The 16,454-nt window shown below is 35.2% G+C and overlaps 1 protein-coding gene across 3 annotated transcripts in view; it reads right to left on the reverse strand.

Annotated features, from left to right (window-relative positions):
* The window catches only part of washc4 (WASH complex subunit 4), a 53,225-nt gene that overhangs the window by 14,737 nt on the left and 22,034 nt on the right, over positions 1–16,454 (reverse strand). For 2 of the 3 annotated variants that reach the window (XM_689025.10, XM_073943255.1), the window contains exons 14-27: positions 15,142–15,268; positions 14,932–15,057; positions 12,369–12,476; positions 12,146–12,292; positions 10,150–10,229; positions 9,950–10,055; positions 9,753–9,869; positions 9,425–9,593; positions 6,659–6,813; positions 6,512–6,586; positions 6,322–6,426; positions 3,040–3,174; positions 2,855–2,963; positions 1,146–1,212 (exon numbers count right to left, since the gene is read on the reverse strand). In XM_689025.10, the coding sequence (XP_694117.3) occupies positions 1,146–1,212; positions 2,855–2,963; positions 3,040–3,174; positions 6,322–6,426; positions 6,512–6,586; positions 6,659–6,813; positions 9,425–9,593; positions 9,753–9,869; positions 9,950–10,055; positions 10,150–10,229; positions 12,146–12,292; positions 12,369–12,476; positions 14,932–15,057; positions 15,142–15,268 (1,626 nt within the window). Of the gene's footprint in view, positions 1–115; positions 1,213–2,854; positions 2,964–3,039; positions 3,175–6,321; positions 6,427–6,511; positions 6,587–6,658; positions 6,814–9,424; positions 9,594–9,752; positions 9,870–9,949; positions 10,056–10,149; positions 10,230–12,145; positions 12,293–12,368; positions 12,477–14,931; positions 15,058–15,141; positions 15,269–16,454 lie in introns of all 3 variants that reach the window. The other variant, XR_012400460.1, reaches the window with a different exon arrangement.

Raw genomic sequence — 16,454 nt, forward strand, 5'->3', positions numbered from 1 at the left:
TGGGTTGCAACTGAAATCTGCAGGAAGGTGGCTCTCCAGGAACAGGGTTGGCCACCTCTGGTACAGATATTTAAAGGGACAGATCACCCAAAACTAAATTACCCTCCCTCTTTACTCACTTCTGAACTTTAATGAGGTTCTTTCTTCTGTTGAAGACAAGGCAAGACATTCTTGTTGAAAAAAAAGCAGCCAGAGGCTTCCATAATAGGAACAAAAACATAATTGAAGTCAACAGCTGTTGTTTTTCCAACATTCTTCAAAATATCTTCCTTTGTGTTCAACAGAATAAAGAAACAGGTTTGAAGTGTAAATAATGGTGGAATTTTTATTTTTACACTGTGAAAAAAAGGATTTGTTGGCTTCATTTAAAAAAAATGAGTTAGCCCATTCAAATTATTAAGCAAACAGGTTATGTGCAACTTATTCTCTAAAGCCCCAATGTGTTTTTACATGCATTTTTTATTTCTCTTTGCTATTTAGGCTTATTGGGGCTTAATAAGAATAAAACCTAAGGATCATATTTTGATATGATGTACTTTTAGAGAAAAATGATATCCATACGTGGACTTGTGGTCCGTATTTACATGAAACACTTTTTTTCTGACTGTTTTTTAATGCGTATTAATGTATTTAATGTTTAATGCAGCACCTGAAACTACGCATACTAGAAGCCTGTGCTGGCATTTCTCCTGCAGTGTTGCTATCAGTGTGTGAAGAGTGGGAGAAGGGGGTTGCATTGACAATCCAACACAATGGGCAGCACATTGAACACATAAGTGGTCCGAAACTTGTAAATAACTCATGAAAGAATAAAGTTATGTTAAAACCAACGACACCATTGCTTTTGTCGTTAAATTCCCAGTAAGTTTGATGTGTCACATGACCCTCTTCCTATTGAAAAAAACTAAAGCTGGGTCCAAGATGGCCGACTTCAAAATGGCCACCATGGTCACCACCCATCTTGAAAAGTTTGCCCCCACACATATACTTACGTGCCACAAACAGGACGTTAATATCACCAACCATTCCCATTTTATTAAGGTGTATCCATATAAATTGCCCACCCTGTATATTTAGTAATAATCAATTATTAGGATGCTATAGGTAATATTGTTTGTGTATAGTAGCAAAAGGTGATGCTCAACCTAATAGCGCTGCTGCAGCAGTGCAGGCCTCCTGAGCGAATCATGCGCACGTAACCCATCGCATTGCCTGGAAGACAAGAATTTTTTTTACATTGTTAGATAACTTAAAATTGGCTGCTTTAATTTTTGTTTTATGATTGCAAAGAGATGCTAAATTAGCTGAAAGTATCTAGCACACATGTAACCCATTTCTAAAATTAAATTTTTAAGATTTTCAACAAAGTTTTTAAGAGTTCTGCTTTAACGTTTTATAGTCTGCATGAAGTGGAAGTTGCTGAGTCTTTTATTTAAGTTTGTTGATGTACTTCTAACTGTAACTGAATATGACGTAGTGGGCGAGGATTTCTTTTGCGCATCACTTCCTCATAGCGAACTAACGGTTAGAGGAGCATGGCTAAGATTAAAAGCTGATTTCTACTTCTGCGTCAAGCGCATGCTTATGCTACGGTGCAGCCTACGCTGGGATGCATAGCCCTCGCCATGGCTGTCGGCGTCGCTGATGTGCACCTCTCAAAAAATTTTACTAGACGTCTCAACGACGCGAATTGCAAGCTCTGTGATTGGTCAGCTTGGAATCGCTGACGAGTGTGGGCGGGACCGAGAGCAGCGAGAGTCCGTTGGAACGACTGTTTACAAGTGTCGACTGTTTATAAGGAGCTCCGGATGGAGACTGTTGCTTTGTGTTTACCTCATGGTTAAAGTTGTTGCACGTCTGCCAGTTCCTGTCTCAAAATGAGCGAATTTGAGCCACTTGTACATTAAAGGAAGAGTTAAAAAAAAAAAAAACACAAGCGAAGAAACTCGACACAGAGGAACATAAACACCACAATGCCAGCTAGCGTTTCGGAAGTGTTATTGCAGAGCAACAGAAACAGCGAGCAAAAGTATGAATGTACAGCTACGCGCACTGCATGTACCGTGGGTCATACCAATAACTTGACGCAGAAGTATAAACCAGGCTTTATGGTGGCTGTTAAAGTTGTCTAACTGATGTCAACAAAGAACTGCCACTCCAAATGCGAAAGCAAATGATCAGATTTTGATTAATTTTTCAGTGTATTAGCTTGCACAGCTTTATCGTTTACCTAAAGAAAAACAATGTGCGCTAGAAAAATAAACGTTCGAAATTTTGATTACTCAAAAACATTACATATTTCTTTAATATCCAAATAACATGTCTAATCATTTTCGTTACTATGTATTCTCTTAAACTCTGTATTGTGTCATGATTCTGTGGCAGGTGCAATGATACAGAGACATTTGTTAGAGATGATTAAACTTTTTTTTTGGGTGCTGTGTAATATTGCACCAGTTGCAGCTATGAACACGGCAGCAAAGTACCTTGTTAATTTCGCTGGACGAAAGTAGATTTCTTAGCCATATTTGCAACTATTCATTTTCCGTCTGTCTTAATACACCATGTCACTACAGAAGCGTAAAGCTTTTTAAAAGGAAAAATCTAAGGACTTATGAAGGAGATGCTAATGATCTAATCTGATTCAATAATGTATGCTAAGCTAAGCTAAAAGTGCTCTCGACAGACCTGGAGATCGACTGAATGGATTCGAAAAATGGTAAAACTCAACAGTTTAACTATAAGGGACTTGAGAAAAAGATTTTTTTTGTGGAGTGTTCCTTAAACCAACCCAACATAAAGTTAACAGTAAGACAAAAGGAAAGATTACTAGATGTGTTTGAAAGCCTCTTACCGATCTGACTGATGAGCTGTCTGAACTGGTCCAGGTAGCTCTGACCATCTGGAGTAAGACCCAACTTCCTGATACCGCGGTTGAACTTTTCTGCTCGCTCAAATGGGTACTAAACACAGCACGCATGTCAAAATAAATGAATAGCACTTTACCAAATAATAAGACGCAAATGGAGACCAACCTACCTTTTGGTCGGTTTGATCCTTGGTTTCCCTGAAGAATCGGATGTCTTTGATGAGTCTGGATTTGATGTGCTCGTCGTACATGAACTGACTGAAAATGTAGAACTTCTTGCGGAGGAACTGATACGTGAAGTTCACCTGAGGAGATATAAACATGGTTTTAGACAGGACAAAGACTTTAAGTAATGTCAAGTTCAGACGGCATGATTTTAGCCCCGATTTTGCCTCGCCGACAGATTTTGAGAAATCGCAGACAAATGCCTGAAATCACAGGCAAATCGGTGCTCGTTCACCTGAGTAACAATTACACAGCCTGAACTATCAATGACACAATCTGAGAGAATCGCAGATAAGTCACAGACACCCTTTAGATATTTGGCATGCTAAATATTTGGACCTGTTGGCTATTAAAATCATGCCGTGTGAATTGTGATCTGATTGAAAATAACATCGGCGATCACCTACAGCCAATGAGAGAGCAGTATCCACTAGTGTGGGTATCTGCAGGCCAGCGGGAGGATGGGGAGAAGATAAAAGCGCTCATTTCTAGTCTATTTGCACCCAAAATGAAGGAAATACTAGTCTAAATTTGGCAGGGGCACCCGTGTCTGTGTGACGTGTCATCTGAGCAATATCAGAACCAAGTCGAATAATTGCTAATTCCCTTCAAAGCCAAGTGAGCAAAATAAGTACATTTTCGAGGCCACTAAAGGCTTCTTTCTCATTATGTAGTAAATAACAATACTACGTGACCTCGCTTTGTTTCTATGTCACTTCTCACGTGTGTTTGGTTGTGAGACGTAGTTTGGACAAAGTTGTCGGCGATTCTCCTTTTGTAAAGTCATGCAGTGTAAAACCCCCTGTCGGCGGTCCATCCTGCAGTGTGAACACAGCACAGACAGAATGCTGCCCAGATAGTCATGCAGTGTGAAACCATCAGTGACACCACTACTTTGAAAATCGTGCCGTCTAAACTCGGCATAAAACAACACCTTTTTTCAAGTACAATTAGTAGAAAAATGTATCAGTTAATCTGTTAAATTTCACAAATCACATGTTATAATTCATTTGTGGACTGGAAAGATCTGATTGCGTGTGTTCTCAAGTAAAAAAAAAACTGATTCTACAGTTGATACTAACGATTTATATTTTTCCCCAATTTCAGTTTTTTTAAACACATTTTTTTTGGGGTTTTCAGCTTTAAATGTACAGGACAGTGGAGATTACAGACAGGAAGGTGAGGGCAGCAGAGAGAGGCGAAGGATCAGCAAAAGACCTCGAGTTGGGAATCAAACTCAGGTCGCCGTAGGCACTATGTTGACGCACTAACCACTAGGCTACTGGCGCTGAAAATTTCTGTTTAATGGAAAGAAGACTTTTGCCAACTCATTCTAATAACTGACTTCTTTTATCTTTGCCTTGACAGGACATAATATTTTACTAGATATTTTTCAAGACACTAGTATTAAGCTTAAAGTTAAATTTGAAGGTTAATTAGGCAAGTTAGGGTAATTAGGCTCTGCAGAAAACCAAATAAATATATTGTTTAAGGGGGCTAATAATATTGACCTTAAAATGTTTTATAAAAAAAGTGCTTTTATTCTAGCCGAAATAAAACAAATAAGACTTCCTCCAGATGAAATAGAAGTTATAGGGAATACCGTGAAAAATGATTTGCTCTTCTAAAAGGCTTTTAACACTGAACTGGAAAACTCCTTCCCCACCCAGTTATGTACATTGGATGCATGATCTAATGCAGTCTATGCAAATAGAAAAGATTAGATATACAATTTGCGGTAATACTGAAAAATTTGACTCTATTTGGCAACCCTTTCTCTTACACTTAAAAAAATAAAATAATCTGGTAACACTTTACAATAAGGTTCATTAGTTAATGCATTTACTAACATGAACTAATCATGAACAACACATGTACAGCATTTATTAATCGTAAATGAACATTTACTAATGCATTATTAACATTTAAGTCCATGCTTGTTACCATTAGTTAATGCACCATGAGTTAACATGAACTAACAATGAACAACTGTATTTTCATTAACTAACGTTTACTAACATGAACAAATACAGTAGTAAATGTATTGTTCATTGTTTGTTCATCTTGGTAAATGCATTAATTAACATTAACTAATGAACCTTATTGTAAAGTGTGACCAATAAAATAATAATAAATAAAGAAATATGGGTATATGTATGTGCGTATATGAATGCATGTATATAGCTGACCTAGCTATAAATGGATACTGTTTTTTATTTATTTATTTATATAATTGTTATTATTTTATGTTATACTGCTGTACCCTTTGCATATTTGTATTCATATATGTTCTGTATTGTTTTATGGCCTAATATGTGTTTATCTATAATGTTATTTTATCTAACTTTTTATTTTATATATATATATATATATATATATATATATATATATATATATATATATATATATATATATATATATTTTTTTTTTTTTTTTAATTCTTTTTCAAATGATGTTATATATATATATATATATATATATATATATATATATATATATATATATATATATATATATATATATATATATATATATATATATATAATTTTATTTATTTATTTATTTTTCTCTCTTAATGCAAAAATATGCATTTTTAATACTTTATTCAGAGAGAAAGAAAATATAAGCAAACTGTGTTCGGCTGCTACGTTGGAGCATTCTATGTATTTGATGCTGTGGCTCTCTGACTAATATCTTTCATTAAAAAACGGAGTTAAACTAAAATTTCTTTGCTCTGTTAAACATAATTTGGAAATTATTCGGAAAAAAAAAATCCTCAGGAGGCTAATAATTCTCACTGCAACTGTATATACACAAACAAAGTAAAATCAAATAAAGCACAGATTAAAACATTAAGCAAAGATGAAAAATGAAATAAACACCACTGTATGGTTTTCGGAGGATTCCTAAGCTCCACCAAAACATTATTAAAGTTCAGAAAATCTGTGATCAAATGTAACATAACATGGTGTAGTCTTAATTGTATAAATACCGAAACACAATCAATCTTTGTTTAAGTGGCAAACTTTCTCATTTCTTGTGTTCAAATGGTTTAAGCACATTTGAAATGGCGTGACATCCTGCAATGTAACTATTGCAGATTTGCACATTGCGTTATCAATGCTGAAATGACCCAACTTCAACAGCACATAAATTTGCAGCATACTTTTTTAGCATTCGAATGATTCCTCAGGTAAAAAGAGGACCCTGACAGGATTTCTACACACCGTTGTGTTCATGATGCCAGTTCCATGAGTCCGAATGGAGTTGGCGATATGGCGGATGTTTATGGTGTTTAAGTGCTTGTTGTTGCTGGTCCTCTCAATGAAGATCTAAAACACAATACAGAAGATGTATTATAAAAAACACACCAAGCGCAGCCTTTGTGGATTAATAACCTCAGAGGAGAAGTCTTGCCTGGTTGTTTAGGTTGTAAAGGTAGCGAGACACAAAGACGTGAATGTTCCTCATAATCTCCAGGACGTCCAGCCCCTAGAAGACACTTAACTATGACATCATGTTGAATGTAACACAGTTTTTGAGATGTTCTGTTGTGTCACACACCTGTTCCAGAGTTTGGCTGGGAAGATGAGCCTCGGTCATGACTAAACCGTAGCGCTGGGTTGCCAGGTTCCTCATCTCACTGTACGTGGCCCAGTCATGAAGAGCCACGGTCGTCAAGTTGTAAAATGTCTTGTCTAGATAGTGAGTCACATAGGCTGCAGGAGATAGAAGGTTTGATCAGAAATAAACCTCAAGGTTATGACAAAATAAGGCAGGATAATTAAAGTTGAATATGCCAAGAAAAATACTCATCAGGTTTGTTAAATGTAAATGTAATTTTGTAAATTTAAATGTAAATTTATTCTTATTAAATAAATTGAAGTTATTTTTTTCATATACTCATAAACTCTTTCAAATAACATTACCATGAATAATGTAACATTAATATTTAAATGATTGTTAAATATAAACAATGCAGCATTCACTTTTTAACAGAAAAAAAGAAATGAAAATTAAATAATTTAAAATTATTTAATATCATATTTATATTTAATATTACTTTATATTAAATATCAATAGTTATAGTTAACTAAGTTATAGTTAATATAAAACAAACATTTTCTATGGATACACAAAAAAAAACTATGCAAGAACAAACATTTATTTTTGTTTGCAATTAGTTCATAGCATAACAGCAATAAAATATATAACTAGTTAACTCTGTTAGTGTTTAAAATATATAGGCTCTATTTTGACGGTCCATGCGCAAGAAAGTGCAGGGCGCAAAGGCTTTCAGGGCGTGTCAGAATCCACTTTTGCTATTTTAAGGACGAGACAATCCGCTTTGAGCCGTGGCGCATGGTCTAAAACAGGGGTTTTCAAAGTGTGAGGCGCGCCTCCCCTGGGGGGCGCCAGAGCATGTCAGGGGAGGCGCGGGAAAAAATATTATATAATAAAAATATAATTTTTAAGTTTAATTATTATATGTATTTTTTATTATGTTTAAACGTTTATTATATGCCTGCTAATACAATGGGTCGGTTTCTGAGACCCACCCCGATTCAAAGCTGTAATGAAGTTCACGGCCCTTTGGCCGCCGGGAAGGAGGCGGAGAACCGAAGCAGTTTTAAAGTGATTTATTAATGACAGTGACGGCAGCTCCGTCTAAACCAAAACAAACGGACGGCAGATCCTAACGGAGACTGCCGTCAAACTGAAAGCAAAAGTGAAATATGTCCGGGTCCGGTCCTCTCTCGGCTTCCTCTGCCCTTGTTCCTCCTTTTATGATCCAGAGCTCCTTCCGTGGGATCTGAGGCAGGTGCGCACCGCAACGTGGTTTGTCAAAATATTTTGGCTAATGACAGCATGAGACCCACTAAACTTCCACTGTATTGACTGGGATGGACAGTTCTTGGAACTGTTCTATTCATATTGAACCATCATCCTAGTTTTAAAAACGTTATATTAAATTACTTGTTATTACTCTGTAAATAATTTCACTTTCATGCAAATGATGATAAAAGTGAGTTAACAGTCTGGCATCTGTCTGTGTCTTTATATATATGCGTGCGTGCGTGTTTGGGAGGAGGGGGGCGCCAATGGATAAGTTGTGTCAAAAGGGAGGCCCACTGTCTTAGACTTTGAAAAACCCTGGTCTAAAAGGGTTGAGTTTATTTTCCTAATGAGTTATAGGTGTGTTTTGAGAATAAACCAATCAGAGTGTCATCTCCCATTCCCTTTAAGAGTCAGTCGTGCCTTAAGCGCATTTGCTATTTACATGACGTAAAGTAAGTGGAAGTGGAAAAACTGAGCATTTCACTAGCAAGAACAAAGAGAATGAGAGATAAGGCATCTCATAATTCACTTTCACTTTTGCTCTCATGGATAGAGAAACCTTGTACGCACAGACATCAATTAGCCTATAAATAATTAATTTCGTTTGTTAAGCACAAATATTTGTTTCAAGACTATTTTTAAATTCAGTTCTAATTTCCAGCAAATGAATAAATGAACGATAATAACGAAGTGTGTTCAAAATACTGAGTTATATCCAAATACACATGCTGTGCCCCATCTGGTCTGACACCTGACAGGTGGACAAATCTAAGGTTTTTAAATTCATGTAGGCTAGAAAATAATATGTTTTGTAATATTTTAATCCTTTATATTAATATCCTATATATATTCTTATTATATCCTTAATATTTTAATTATTTTTCATATGTAAAGATATTTGCATATTGCTCTACATCTTGTGTGTATTAAGCAGTGTGTAAGAGAGGTGCACTCTGCGCCGGACTTTCGACCGGGTTTGAACTGGTCTAAAGAACAGACTATTACAGTTTCAGTACAACGCACTAAAACACGCCTGCTTTTTTAGACTCGAACGCCTATGGGCGCACATATGAGCGTAAATGCATTTGCTATCTAAACAGCGTGGCACAAAATATCTAAACGACTCTTGCGCCAAGCTGAAACTAGCAAATAACAATTGCGTCACGCCTTGCGCCACATTGCGCTGGGTGTATGATAGGGCCTTTTATTTCAGTATGTTTATGTCAAACTGATGTCAACAAAGAAGAACCGCAACTCCAACCGCGAAAGCAAATAGTCAATCTTTTTTCAGTGGATTAACTTTTACCAATTCATTTATCACCCTAAAAAATACCTTTAGGTAGCAAAACTTTAGGCTAGCAAATTGAAACATTTGCAACAAATTTTGCACACTCATTTTAAAAGGGAATTTCAAAGACGAACAGCCGACATCTGATAATATGTTCCTATTAAAATATTCATTATTTACTAAGGGTGTTTCATGTGCCCTACCTTTGATGTCGATGAAACGGTTGAAGAAGCGAATGGGCTTGAGAGAGAAAAAGTGAGCCAGATCCTTCATGCCCACTTTGAAAGGGTTTCGGTCGTCCAGTTTGAGGTGTGTGTGCACAGATAATCGCAGATCCTTCTCAATCTCTTTACACAGCTTATCTAGCAGGTGCTAAAGACCAGAAAACTACAATTTATATTTAATTTAATTGCAAAATATATATATATACATGTATAATATACAGGTAAAATATATATATATATATATATATATATATATATATATATATATATATAAAATATGTATATATACAGCCTTCATTTTGTTAACCTCATTCAGGATTTCCATGATCTCAGTGTCATAACACTCCAGCAGTTGATCACATGACTCCATGTGTTTGGCATGTAGCATTGTGGGCACACAGTCTCTGAGCGCACTGAACATGTACTAGAGAAAATATATTAAAGTATGAATAAAGTATTTAGTTATTAAAAAATCAAGTAAGTATTATTGAAAGGTTGTTTTACATGAATTCTGGCAGCGTCCACAGCATTTTCATACACGTCATCCAGGTAGATGGGGAAGACAGTACGATGCCAGTACAGAAAACTGCAGTCGCATTGCACTTTGACTCTGAGGAGAAAGCATATCCCATCATGCACTTGTAAAAACCAAATTAAAATCTGCTGTTGCTTATAGCATTGCTAGCTGAGTAAATGTAACTTACCGTTCTCTTAGTTCACTGATTAAGTCTAGTTTTTTCAGCACAAGCTGTAAAGGCAAGAGTTCTTCATCCTTGAAGGTTTTCTGTGTAAAAACAAACAAACAACATTTAACAAAACAGGAAAAAACAAACAGAAACACACAGTACAGCACATAAAACTTGGTCCTGGAGGGCCAATGTCCTGCAGATTTAAGCTCCAACTAGCTTCAAAACACCAGCAAGGATATTCTAGAAAGCCTAGTTATAGCTTGATTAGCTAGCCCAGTAGTGTCTGATTGGAGTTGGAACTAAACCTTGCAAGACAATGGTCCTTAAGGACCTAGTTTGGGCCCCCCTGACATAAAAAAACAAAAACACTTAAACAAAAAAAAAAGAACGTAACCAATCGAAACAGGTAAGAACAAAACAGAACACAGCATTTAACATAAAAAGCAACAAAAAACAGCACAGAACATAAAATTAATGAGAACACACAAACAAAAAAAACATTTAATAAAACACCACAAATTAAAACAAGTCAGGGTACAACAGAATACAACATTTAAGAGCGTAAAAGAAATCCGAACACACACACAAAAAACACTAATCAAAACACAGCATTTAACAAAACAGAAAAAAAACAACAACAATAACACTCAGTACAGAACATAAAGAGGACACAGAGGTGCCCAAACTCGGTCCTGGATCGCCGATGTCCTGCCGATTTTAGCTTCAACTTGCTTCAAAACACCAGCAAGGATGTTACTAGAAAGCCGAATAAGAGCTTGATTAGCCAGCCCAGGTGTTTGAATGGGATTGCAACTAACCTTTGCAGACACCGGCCCTCCTGGACTGAGATTTTGGGATAACACAAGCAGACACGTATGTGTGTGTATGTATATATGTGTATATATATGTGTGTGTGTGTGTGTGTGTGTGTGTGTGTATATACACATTAGTTCTGTCACTCGAGTAAAAAAAATAACTAATTAATCACACTTCTTTTTGCAATTAATCATGATTAATCACATTTAAAAGACTGAAAATTTCTTGAAAATGAAATATTTTAGGGGCGCATGCTGAAAGGCAGAAGAATGCGCTGACTTTGACAGCTCGCTACATCATTTGGCACTGATACACTGATACATTTACATGGACCCCAATACTCAATAATAAACAGTGATTTTTGATTGCCATAAAGGACCACGGAGTCACAAAATGCAGAGTTTTTTCTTTTCGTTCAGCATGTGGTATCAAATTCAATTAAAACAAAAGTTGAAAAATTGAAAAAGAAACAAAAAAAATTGAAAAAGAAAAAAAAGAATACAAAATTAGATGAAACTCCGGGGGAAACGCTGGATAGCCTGGTGATGCGACATTAATTGTTTTATACTGAACCTTTCAAAAAGTGCTTCCTTGGTCTTATCCACATTTCTTTGCTTATTAAACAAACGTCGACCACAACAGGAAAAAAACTGCAACTGCGTTAATTGTTTTTAACACGTTAAATATTTCAAATGAATCGTATGCATTCACGCACAAATTTTGACAGCACTAATATATATATATATATATATATATATATATATATATATATATATATATATATATATATATATATATACACATATATATATATACACATATATATATATATATACATACAAACACATATATATATATATATATATATATATATATATATATATATATATATATATACACATATATACATATATATATATATATATATATATATATATATATATATATATATATACATATATATATACATATATATATATATATATATATATATATATATATATATATATATATATATATATATATATATATATATATACACACACACACACACACATTCAAATAACACATACACACAAAATAACACAGAACAAGACATAAAACAAATCTCTTGGCATTATGCATTTTGAAAATGTTGCATTTTTTAAAAGTTATTGATTTGATTGAAAAATGCTCTTTACTGATCTATACTCACCATCTGAGTGCCAACACTGAGAGCCAGCGACATGATCAACCTCCTCTCTTTGGTGCTCGGCCCGTTCAGAGTGTTTTCGGCCAGAACCAAAGCCGAAAGCACATCCAGCCTCTGCTCGCTGTACTTTTTATCAGAGATCACTCGTTTCTGAATGAAGAAAACATCCCGTCATTGTCCGCAATACCCGATACATAGTGCTAATTTATGAGTAATTCGATTGTACCTTAGCCATTGAGATAGAGACCAGAGCTTGAGACTGCAGCTGTTGTGTGATGTGGGACACTGAATCTGCTACGACCAGTGAGCGGCGGTGGAACGTATGCTCTACAGCCTGTGCCAAACAAACACCCATATAAATACTTCCTGATAGAACACAATTAGTGTTTTAGACATCATGCAATTAGTGTACAAGCTATACAGTTAAAGACTAAATGATTAGCCCTCTTGTGATTTTTTTTTTTCTTTTTCAAATATTTTCCGAATCATGTTTAATAGAGCAAGAAAGTTTTCCTGCAATATCTTTCCTCTGGAGAAAGTCGTACTTGTTTTATTTTGGCTAGAATGTAAGCTGATTTTGATTTTATAATAAATATTTTAAGGTCAATATTATTAGCCCCCTTATACTATATATTTTTGGTTTGTGTATAGAGTAAACCATTGTTATGTAATGATTTGCCTAGTTAACCTAACTTGCCTAATGAACCTAGTTAAGCCTTTTAAGTTAAAATATTATCTACTGTCATCCTGGCAAAGATAAATAAAATCAGTTAGAAATTAGGAATTAGTTATTAAAACTATTATGTTTAGAAATGTGTTGAAAATATCTTCTTTTTTTATTTATTTATTTTTGGAACATTTTGATTTTAAACAAAGCCAGAGATCCACCCGACAAAAAGTGTAAAGTAAAATAAAAACAGTAATATTGTGATAATAAGTACAAAATCAGGATTAAAACATTTCTGATACAGCCTATCTCATATTTAACCAAAAATATACAGTTTTTTTTACTGGCACTACTTATTTTGGCTGTGGTGTATTCCAAACTAATAATGTCCAGTAGGGCCTCCAGGATAGATCAGTTGGAGCAGATGGATCCAGCCATAGTGTCCCAAGTCAGAACTACTGACAGAATCTTTCTTCGGTTGATGGATGAGAGTGATAAATTGTCCAGCATGAGAAAAAGCAATGGGTCGCATTGGATCAGAGTTTCCATTAGTACTGATTAAAAGTCTCATGAAAATAGCTTCTTTCCGTTAAACAGAAATTGAGGGAAAAATATACAAGAGGGCTAATAATTCTGGCTTCAACTGTATGTTGGATAGGCCTGTCACGATATCCATTTTTTGTTGTGCGATATATCACACCAAAATATATTGCGATAAATGATATTGTTTTTATTGTAGGGCCATATTATGCCCAAAATCAGAATGTGAAAATGCATATCCTAAATAAATAATAATAAATGTTAACTAGTATATATTTAGTACCAGATCTATTTTTAGTTTTCAAGACACCCGCATGAAAATATACTAAAGTACTGCATAGTAAATACTGTTTTTTAACCATACTGACAAAGACACCTCTAATAGAGATAGAGAGGTTAATAGATGATCAGCTAAAATGTTGCTAGAATTGGGTTTTATGTATGGGTGATATATATATAGTCAGAATTATTAGTTATTATTTAAGCTGTCTAGAAGTGTATTAAAAATATCGAGTAAAATATTATTTATTGTCATCATGGCAAAATTAAATAAATCAGTTATTAGAAATGAGTTATTAAAACTATTATGATTAGAAATGTGTTGAAAAAATCTCTGTTAAAACAGAAATTGGGGGAAAAAAGGGGGGCTAATAATAATTAAGGGGGCTAATAATTTTGACTTCAACTGTATATTTTGTATATTATTTAAAGTGAGAATTATTATTTTGGGGGTGAACTAACCCATTTTGGGTGAACTACCCCTCTAATGTCTACATTTTCTGAACACCACAATGCATAAAATTGTAATTGTAGTTACAAACATATTCAAATGTTGTGTTTTGAAGCACAACAAAATCGGTGTATTGCTAAAGTAGGCTTCTTCTACATGCAAAAACATTCATTTGTTATGTTTCGAACTGCGTAACAATTAGGGAAGCAACCGTTATAGATATTGATTGTACGATTATAGTCTAAAGAATAATCATGGTTTTACGGTTATCACGATTATTATGCATTTATTAAATTCAAAACACTACTAGTTTAGAAAATTACAAGGAAACTGCTGATATTTTAAAGTGTTGTTTATTGCTGCTCAGTATCCAAATACAGCACAAAATATTAATAAAAAGCAAACAGCAGTCCATATCTCTCTTTGGACTTGGAAATGAAAAAGTTTTTGATTTAAACATGAGTGCTAATTTTACTACAACAATAACTGACAGTACAATGAATAAATAAATAACAATAAGAATAAATAAAAAGTAGTATTTGTCTAAAGTTAAGCTATATATTAGCTAAGAATTTAAATGAAGTGTTGTTATTATCTGCGTTCATACATACTTAATCATTTCGACTGAACTAAATTTATTCTCGATGTCTTGGTCGCACTTTTTTGGAGGACCGGAACAAATTGTCTTGGGGGCCGGATTTGGCCTGTGGGCCGCCAATTGAATAGCCTGTACTAGACCTTCAGTAAAAACTGTCTAGTAGCTAACAAACAGTAAACTATGCTATAAAAAGTTTATATAAAATGCAAGAAAAGTCTGCTTGAAATACTTAAAGGATTAACTCATTAACCTACTTTTAACAGTTCGACCAATCGGCACAGGGCCTTCACCGAGGTCTTGGTCATGGGTCTCTGCATGGACATGTACATGTTCATAGTGGTCTTGATGATAGTGCTGATGCTGTAAGCATACAGTATTCCCTGTTCAAATACAAACACATCTGATTATGAAATGCACTGGAAATGTAATTAAGTAAAAACTGAAGAACAAATATCAGTTAATACCTGCACAAAAATATTACACCTGTTGCTCAAATCCTCGGACAGCTTGTCTGGTTTTGGTTCTTTTGATAATATCGACTCCATCTTCATCATCCAGGAGGTTACAAATATGTAGTAGGACTGCATGTCCCTGCACACAGAAAATGCTAGCTATAATATCAGCCCTATATAAATCCCTTATGAAAACACTTGAAAAATTATATGTAAATTTATATATATCACACATCGCAAAATGCACAAGATTTTTTCTTTCCGTTTGGCGTGCGTTATTATATTCCATAACACTCTCACCAGTCCTTACTCCTTCTTTGCGTCTAATACCCCAGTTTTTCAGAGGGGCATGAATGAAATGTTCATGAGTTAAAGTGAAACTGCTGAACTGCTGTTAAAGTCAGGCATCCTGCTGATTGGATTCAGAAGGGCACTTTTTTGTCAGACGGCTCACCGGTCAGGTATACATGCGCGCTAAAATATCAAGGAGAAAGTCATCATAGCTTGCGTAGAACAGACCCAGCTCAACTTTGAGAACAGATTAACGTTTTTTTTTTTTTTTTTCGCGCGGTAAGAGTCTCGCGTTAAGGCAGCACGTTCACGCCGATAACGGCCCACTACTAATATATAACTAACCCACCTAGATACAGCAAGCAACAAACAGGTTACAGTTTGACAAATATTACTGTTGTTAGACAACAAAATGTGCTTTTGAGGCTTTTTTAGTCGAGCATGTAGTGTTTTTAGATTGAAACTATGCAGTTTATTAGTAGAATAGTGCCTATTTTTAAATATTTACAATTTCTGAGAGCTTGTCGGTGGCCATAGATGGTTGACATTGTCGATCCACAAGATGGCGCCAGAACCGTATAATAAGCCCTTGCTCAGTGTGTTCTCTTGAGGAAGGCATTTGATGTCACGTTCAGCCTTCTAATCTTAAAATGTGAGCAAAATTTTCAAAAGTAAGGGGGTCACACACCAGGGGCCTCATGTATCAACGCTGCGTACGCACAAAAACTTTGCGTACGCCAGGTTTCACGCTCAGAATCGCTCACGTTTGGATTTACTAACAATGAACTGAACGTGGAAATGTGCGCAGCTTCACCGCAGCTTTATGGCTGGCGTACGCACATTTTTTGTGCGTGTCTGTTTTATTTCCATTGGCGACTCCTAGAGGCAGTTGTGGTAAATTCCTCTCTACAAAGTGTCTGAGCCTTGCAATGGCAGCTGTATGAGACGGGTTCATCTAGCAGGTATATAAGGTTTCCATACCATACATTTGACCAGCTAAACATTAAAGCGCAATTTGCAGCGGTCGCCTGTTT

This window comes from Danio rerio, chromosome 25 (assembly GCF_049306965.1).
Source record: "Danio rerio strain Tuebingen ecotype United States chromosome 25, GRCz12tu, whole genome shotgun sequence".
Classification (NCBI taxonomy): Eukaryota; Metazoa; Chordata; class Actinopteri; order Cypriniformes; family Danionidae; genus Danio; species Danio rerio.